The sequence below is a fragment of the Dunckerocampus dactyliophorus genome, chromosome 2 (genome assembly GCF_027744805.1).
Source record: "Dunckerocampus dactyliophorus isolate RoL2022-P2 chromosome 2, RoL_Ddac_1.1, whole genome shotgun sequence".
NCBI lineage: Eukaryota > Metazoa > Chordata > Actinopteri > Syngnathiformes > Syngnathidae > Dunckerocampus > Dunckerocampus dactyliophorus.
The window spans coordinates 15,304,530-15,313,274 of record NC_072820.1 but is presented as its reverse complement, the minus strand read 5'-3'; the positions used below and the strand labels follow the sequence as shown (position 1 = coordinate 15,313,274).

Below are 8,745 nucleotides of genomic sequence, written 5' to 3'. Positions count from 1 at the left end.
GTAAATTCCACCCGTAAAATATGCTACTCTCTATCACTAGCGTCGGGTGAAAATCACCCAAACGCATGCCTCTTGAAAAAAACATAGATAGGAGGAGGGAAACAAACATGCCATTAATGACATCAGTGAGCAGCTTGAAGCTACCCAAGGACCCATGCAACTCAAGACAGCAGCAACACGATGAAAATCACATGACAAGAATCGTGTGGGTGAAAATCACCCGAAGTTAGTTTTGTAGGGTTAATGCGGAGGCCATAGAATATAATTTGCGTGTGTTCCTCTTTAAAATACGTCATCACACACATCCAGCGGTTGACAGGTTAGGGAGGGAAGACGCTCCGATCATGGGCCACGTATAGCAGCCCTTCCCATCCGCCGAATGCTCCGAGGTGATATCGACATCCATTCGGATGACGGTGATCTGTCACTGGCCGGTGACGGCTCGCCGCACGGCCGCTGATTGAACGCTGTGTCATGACATGCGCCCTCTGGGCTGCACAGCTGAGAAAAAAAGGACTCCGAACCGCGTCTGCTGAATTTAATAATCGAGCCCTCACTGATGAAAGGATACATTTTTTGACTGCATTGAGAAAGCTTGGCTGAGCAATGGGGGAGAACATCATCCAGTCGACGTAAAAGGTAAGCAGATTTTGTCAGATGTTCACATATGCTGCAAAAACCTGTTCATTTTTTTTTTTTTGCCAAAGTATATGTTGTAAAGCAAGGCCAGGCTCACTGGCTTTAGCTAAAATCCATCTTCCTGTGTACAGTGCATGTATAAGGTAAATAATGAAAAGCAATAATACAGTAATACACCGGAGATGACAGGAATGATGCAGTGATGAAGTACATCCATCATATGAATTTAGTTTCTGTCTTGTTAATATATTTATTATGATGTCCATTTCTAAATACAAACAGTCAGCAATATACATCCATTTATTGAGATCATCTCCAGTTTGACAATGCCATGTAAGTAATATGTCTAATATACTGTATGTCTACAGTTGGTGTATTTATACATTTCACAGCAAAAGTTATGTCGATGTACTTACTTTTTATATAAGCATTATTGGAGTTCCTTATAAAGTAAAAAATGTAAATAAACAGTCTTATCAAATTCAAGACAAGTGGGATGGATGAATGAAATGTCCATCCATCCATTTTCTATGCCGCTTATCCTCATTGGTGTCACGGGGCTATGCTGGAGCCTATCCCACTCACGTTCACACCTATGGATAATCTCCTGACTGTGTGGCCAACATGCTAACCACTCGTCCACCATGGATTGTATGCAATTATAATGCTAAGCGGCGTTTACACCTGCGCACATTTTGCCTCCGCATTGTCCCGCAATTTCTGTTTGTAATGTATTTATTTATTTATGGCACGCCTGAAAAGCGTGAAGACCAGTTTGCACATTGTTTGCGTTCTGTTTACGCATAAATTACGCTCTTGGCACTCAATTCGTGACCGCAAATGGTGCCCATTGGCATGAAATGACTAGGCTCCCGCACGACTTATTTACATCTTGTTAAGTACTGTTTACGCCTAGTGCACGACAACAGCACGCACGACGTGCGTTGTTCCCACATGGGTATGCATTGTCACCACCGCTTCAGGCATCTGTGAAGCAGTCCTGGCATTATTTGGTCCCGCTGTGTGTGACGCCACGCAACAGCAGGCATCGCCCAGCTTAATTAATTCCTCTATTTGCAAGAGACCAACAAGATATGGATGGTCAAAGACAACCACAATGTACCCCACCGGGCCTCCTCCTATTATTTATGAGACTGTATGATGTACATTTAAAAAACAAATGTCTTTTGAACAAAAGAATGTAGAAGAAAAATGGTCTTAAGCCAGTCAAAAGTGATTTTTATGATTATTTTAGTGTCATGTGATTGATGTATGTACGTATTGTATTTTACAGACAAAGCTGTGAATAGGACCCATTCAGTGCACATTTATTGGGTCATGGTGAAGACTTAGGAGTGAAACAGAGAAGTTAATACTAGAAACCAGGAAGTGACACCATGGTCATCACTGATAGGAACACAGGCTCCTCCCTATCCAAGAAGGAGCCGCAGAAGGACAAAAAGAGGCGAGTGTCTCGCCCTCATGGCCTGCCCTCTCCGGCGCTGTGCTGCGCCTGCGGTCTGTGCATCATGCTGGCCGGACTCAACATCACCCTGGTGGGAGTGTTTGCCTTCCGCACCCTGGTGCCTTCTGCCAACCCTTCCATTGTCATCGGACCCATCCTGCTCCTTGTGGCCTTTTCCTTTTTCGGGGCCTGTTGCGTGTGCAGTCGCCTCCCTCCTCCTCACACCTCGCGTGGCACCAAAGTGGGCGGGCGGGGCATGAACCTAATGGGGAACGGCGGACTGGCCGGAGGGGCGGCGTTCGAAATAGAGACCAGCGAGCACACGCTGCAGGATACGACCGCTGTGCAGCTCAGCCCCACATCGTCCCCTGGGTCGTCTCGGGGGTCGAGCCCTGAAAAAGAGGCTCCTGATGGGACGTGCAAGCTCTTCACTATGGATACCAATGGTTCATCTTCTGTTTCCACCAGCGCTGTCTATTCAGCCTCCACCGCCTCTGGAGGGGAGGTGAGGCTCAACCTGCCACGAGAAGAAGGGGTCAACTAGTCAGAGTTCTAGCAGTGTACATAACTTTCTGCTTTGAGGGCTTACTGACTCTCGTTTTGTCTTCTTTTCTGCTTAGTAGGGATGGGCATAAAAAACAAGTAGTCATTTACATGGTCATTCATCGTGTGAAGCTGATTGTTAATTAATGGCATCTTGAAGCAATTGAGGCAACATAGAATTATTCAGTGTCACCTAATTTGAACTGCTGAACCTAATTTGAACCTAATTTTAAACAATTAAGTGACAAACATGACTTCATTAGCATTTTCTGCTGAAACTAATACACAAATATTCTTGAAAAAACAATTAATTAACTCAAATGGTATGCCCATCCGTAGTAATTAGTGCCATATTCTACTTGTCAGGTGTACTTTGAATTCTGAATGATATTGTTAATAGTAAGAATAAATATTATAAACATTATAGATACATAACAATAACCCCAGAAAGACAAAAGCAAACCAGCAGCAATTATCATGAGATTTGCTAACAGAAAATTCAAAAACATTTTATTGCGACAAGGTAAGATGCTTAAAGGAGCAAATGTGTATCTCAACGATCACTGAACCAAGGTCAATGGCGACATTGCTAAGAGAGCCACATACCTACGCAAAGAGAGCAAAATTCAAGCAACGTGGACCTCCAACTGCAAAATTTATATAAAGTTAAAGTTAAATGGTCAGGGGTTTGAAGGATTCGGACAAACTTGCATAAGAATATAACTCGGTTTAATTTACAGTAGTCAACACACAACTCATCTGATCCCCAACCGTAAATAACTAGAACTGGAGGAAGATATACTGTACTGTAGATCCGAACCCAAACTTGTTTTCTCATAGGAGAAATGACTGACGTTACCACACAGAGGAACAATACAATAACAACCTTCATATCGACAATAAGTTGTCATTTATCCACATTAACAGCAGAAGTATGTATGCAAATGATAACAACATCAGACAATATTTGAGTCACTTTAAGGAACCCTTCAAAGTAATGGTTGACAAAAGGATTGCAAAATGCCTGCAAGAAAAAAAACACATTATATAGGAGATTTATAATTCAAAACACGAAAGAAGCAGAAAAAATGGATAAGATATATAAAAATAAGCTCAGTAACATTTTGAGAGTAAGAAAGAATATTATAGTAAATTAGTAGACAAGAATAAAAACAACATTAGAGCAACATGGGGCATCCTAAACATCAGGAATGGTGCTAGGAAAGCTGATTACCCCCACTATTTCACAGATGGAAATGGCAAAAATGATAATATGAACGAGGTAGCTGAAAGTTTCAATAACTATGTAAATATCGGACCACAACTGGAAGAAAAGATCCCACATTTTTTGTCAGTAGAGGAAGGAAAGGAAATTATAGACAGGAATCCCAACTCCATGTTCCTCACTGATGTGACAAAAAAGGAAATCCCTGATATTGTCAATAAATGTAAAGCAAAAACATCACCCGACTGTAACGGAATTGGAATGGAAACGATAAATAAACTTATTAATGAGATCGCAGAGCCACTGACGTCAGCAACTTACTGTATCATTCCAGACTAGTACATTTCCAGACAAAATGAAAACAGCTGAAGTAGTATAGTACCAATTTTCAAAAACGGAGACAAGCCTCAATTCACAAACTAATGACCAGTTTCCGTATTACCACAATTTTCTAAAATCATTGAGAAGCTATTGAACAACAGGTTGGACAAATTTATCAATAAGATTAAATTACCCGCGGACAGCCAATTAGGATACAGAGCTAACATTTCAACTTAGGAAATTTTCCTAACATAGGAAATCACCAACGCTTTAGACCGTAGAAAGTGCGCAGCTGCAATATTTTGGGATTTAACAAAAGCCTTTGACATAATTAATCACAACATCCTAATTACAAAACTATAAAGATATGGAGTCCGACAGTTAGTCTTGAATTGGGTTAAAAGCTACTTAGCAGACAGGAGGGAGTATGTGAAGCTAGGAGAATATACAGTACATCTGCGTGCTTAATTATATCATGTGGCGTACCCCAGGGGTCAATACTGAGACCAAAACTGTTAAATCTATATATAAATGACATCTGTAAAGTCACGAAAGACCTACAGCTAGTATTATTTGCAGCATTCTGTTCTGGAGATAGCACACAAGAGCTAATGATGAATTAACTATGCTAAGAAGATGGTTTGATAAAAACAGACTATCCCTGAACCTAAGTAAAACTAAAATAATGGTATTTGGTAACTGCAAAAAGGATACGCATGCGCAAATACAAATCGACGGCGTGGACATCGACAGGGTGAACAAAAATAAATTTTTCAGGGTCATAATAGATGATAATATGAACTGGAAATCTCACATTAAAAATTTACAACATATAGTGGCAAGAAATACCTGAATACTTAATAAAGGAAAATCGGTTCTGGACCAAAAATCACTCCATACACTCTATTGTTCACTGATATTACCATATTAACGTACTGTGTGGAGATAAGGGGTAATAATTATAAAAGCACACTTCACTCCTAACTATGCTACAGAAAAGGTCAGTTAGGGGGACCCATAATGACGCTTATAGAGAACATACAAACCTAAAATCACAATTATTAAAATTTGCTGACTTGGAACCGAAAACGTAACACAATTCTTCTCAACAAGAGAGGAGAAATATGACCTTAAAGAAAAATTCAACTTAAAACACTTACATGCACGGACAACGCTAAAAACCTTCAGGATTTCAGTATGCGGAATGAAATTATGGCCCGGATTGAGCAAGGAACTCAAACAATGCTCTAAAATGAGTGATTTTAAGAAACAGCAAAAGCAGTTGATGTTTATAAAGTACAAGGAAGATACAAACAATACTTAACATACAACGCTAAGTCTAATCACTCTTACACTGACCGCTAACTCTTCATTCTGGTGAGTACATTTCTGTACTCACTCATTCTCACTGTTTCTGTTAACTGTTAACCATTTCATCAGCGATTATTGATTTGCAGTAAGTATACACCTTGACTGTCATTGCACTACATTGTTATATTGGCAAAGACTACATTTGGAAAACCAGAGGTGAACAAATGAACTGCAAGTGATGTGAAACGGATGACTGTATTGATGACTGTGTGATGTACTCAGGTGTAACTTGTTACATATTCAAAACTAATTAAATCATAACCAAAACAAATATTATTGGTATTTAAAACATGAAGAACACAGCTTCCTTAGTATTTTAAGCCATCTATAATTCATATAAAATAATATATTTTTGAAAGCTATTAAGTTATGCAATGTTCTAATGCTCATCCCTATTACTTGGTGTCATGTTCTGCTTGTCAAGCTGTCTAAAATATTTCATTTTCCATACTTTGCAACCAGGTCGTCATCAGCATGCAAGCCATTCCTGGTATTTACGTATGGTTTTGTAAATCCTGTCCTGGAGCTTTTTGTTTTGAACGTGCGTCTGAAGAACCGAACTGCTGCTCTGTCTGTCAGTCTATTTTTGTAGGGTCGAGGTGATCTGAATCGCTCAAAGACAAGAGGTCAAAGGTGAGAGGTGAAAAGTTGAGTTGCATTAGCTGCGACACTTGGCATTTTCAATGGTCGTGGAGGAGGGGCATCAAGGTTACGAAGCAATATTCTCTCATTTGAGAATAATCCTTTTGGTAGTCACAGCAGTTGATTACGTTTAAAGCCACTTATAGTAAAAAACAGTGTTCAGTCAGTGTTGCCTTATGGAAGTGTGTTTTGATAATGACCGTCACACAAACTGTGTATATTTAAACCAGACAATGCATTCTGATTCTATCAGGAGTGAGGATTGGCCTTAATATGAACTCTATACACTGTCACTTTTTTTTTTTAAAGAGGTGAGTTGATGAACTTCACTCTTCTGAGTCTCACCTTTCAGCCTCTTGACAAAAATATACACAACACAAAGAAATAAAGCCAAGAAATAACAGCGCTTGGATTGCTTTGACACACGTGGCGTCTTCTCGTCACGCTTGACTGCCCAGAGACTTTTAAAGCTTGAGTTCCTGTGAAAGCAAAGTTGCCTTAGATTGAGATATCAGGATCAAACTAAAGAGGGCTATTTTACAGCAAAAGGGCACACTAGTATTTCTTTAGAAAGCCTTTTCTTGGATGTTGCGTCTTTGAGATTTACGTACACTGGCCGCACCAACAGATAAACCTGCACATGCTCCTGTAAGAAGACAGCTCCTCACTTGCACACCTGCACACAGCCACAAAAATAAACATATTGTTAAATTAATACCTCCGTGATTAGATTGTGCAGGTGTACCTAATGAAGTGTCCAGTGCAGTGGAGCTACAGCAATGTACATAAACCAGCATTGTCAGTATCCTTTGTGACAAAGAGTTTCTCTTTAAAAGCACCTGCTCAAGTCAGTGTTCTTGCATGTTCACGTTCCCGTGGAGCACTTCAAATACAAACCAATGTATGTCAATCATTTTACAGCAAATGTGTGTGAGCGTCATCACTTTTGGCCAATTTTATTTGAAATGATTCTAAAAAATGTAAATAAAAATGCTCTGGGAGTAAAAAAAAAAGAGGAGGTTGCTCATTGTTTTTGGTGACGCTAGTTTGTTCCATCATGAAATAAATGACTGCATCAGATTTATGATGTCGCCATTTGGGAATTTGTGGTGATTTATGATGGTTAACCTGTTCTCAATGGACAACGTGGGACTACTTCACTATGTTTGATGTTTGAAGCAATCCCATAATAAAAATTGCTCATGATTAATCGCTTATATCATGAATAGCCAAGTAATTGTTACACATCAAAGAAGTATTTGAAATTATTTTAAATGTCATTTTATCATATATATATATTTTGTAAATAATAAATAAATGAGGGCCGCACGGTGGCCTAGTGGTTAGCATGTTGGCCACACAGCCAGGAGATCGGGAAGATCTGGGTTTGAATTTCTGTTGGGCATCTCTGTGTGGAGTTGCATGTTCCTCGTGCGTGCGTGGGTTTTCTCCGGTTTCCTCCCACATTCCAAAAACATGCATGTTAGGTTAATTGGCGACTCTAAATTGTCCATAGGTATGAATGTGAGTGTGAATGGTTGTTTGTCTATATGTGCCCTGCCATTGGCTGGTGACCAGTCAGCTGGGATAGGCTCCAGCATACCCGCGGCCCTAGTGAGGATAAGCGGCAGATGGAATAATATAAAATAATATATAATAAACGAGACGTCTTCTTCCGTCTAGTTATATTGGTTTCTACCACTAGAGGTCGCCGAAGCTGCATCTGTGACTTGCGGTGACTCTTTAAATGTAGTTATTTTATATCCAGCCTGTAGATGTCAACACTGCTCAGCTCTTAAGTAATGCGATTGGAGCAGTTAATATTCTGTATTTACTAATGTGAGTTTGATGACATTGTAAACGACAGTTGATGAATATGTGATTGTAATATACTTTAGTTGTGCAATAGGCACAGAACCGAGCTTTTCTAAGCCATTTCACCAGCTGTGCTTCATTTGTTTTGACCATCTAGGATGCTTGTGTTAGACTTTAATAATAACCAGAATGCTTGAACCATCTCTTTCCATTCCTCCAGTGAATGTCTGTGGGACATTAATAAAAATAATAATATTAAATAAATATATATATATATATATTTTTTTTACAAAAACAAAAGATTATAAAAACATCCAAAGAGTTTGAAGCAGCAGATGGTGGCTTGAGGCTGGTTACTAGATGAGCCAGGTGGGAAACACGGCCAAGACACTGAGCCTGTCGCATACCAGCAGCACATAATTGGATTCTTTATGATTAAGCTTCACTGGGACAATGAGTATTTTGCAAAAAACAACAACCTAACCCCTCCCCCATCCTTTTTAGCTGCTTGCATGGTTATGCATGCCTTACGCAGACTGCTGTCAAACACGTGCACGACATCACCCCACATATTGAGCCTGATAGCCTTGACCGGACCATAAAGGCTCATAAAGCATATTAAATGTTTAGTCAAAAACGGTCATGTCAAACCATATAGGAAAAATGTGACCTCTCTCTCCCTAAGCTATGCTCATCAGGAACATAAACATGTAAATATTTTCCT

The 8,745-nt window shown here is 39.7% G+C and overlaps 1 protein-coding gene across 1 annotated transcript; it reads left to right on the top strand.

The window, feature by feature from the left end:
* The first annotated feature begins 290 nt into the window (after window positions 1–290).
* On the top strand, window positions 291–8,356 carry tmem275a (transmembrane protein 275a). Its single transcript, XM_054769432.1, has 2 exons — window positions 291–639; window positions 1,934–8,356. The coding sequence occupies exon 2, from the start codon at window positions 2,037–2,039 to the stop codon at window positions 2,646–2,648; it is 612 nt and encodes a 203-aa protein (XP_054625407.1). The 5' UTR covers window positions 291–639; window positions 1,934–2,036; the 3' UTR covers window positions 2,649–8,356.
* The last annotated feature ends 389 nt before the right edge of the window (window positions 8,357–8,745 follow it).

What these genes read in the sequence shown, in the direction of transcription:
- tmem275a (XM_054769432.1), top strand. Translation starts at nt 2,037, where the DNA reads ATGGTCATCACTGATAGGAACACAGGCTCCTCCCTATCCAAGAAGGAG.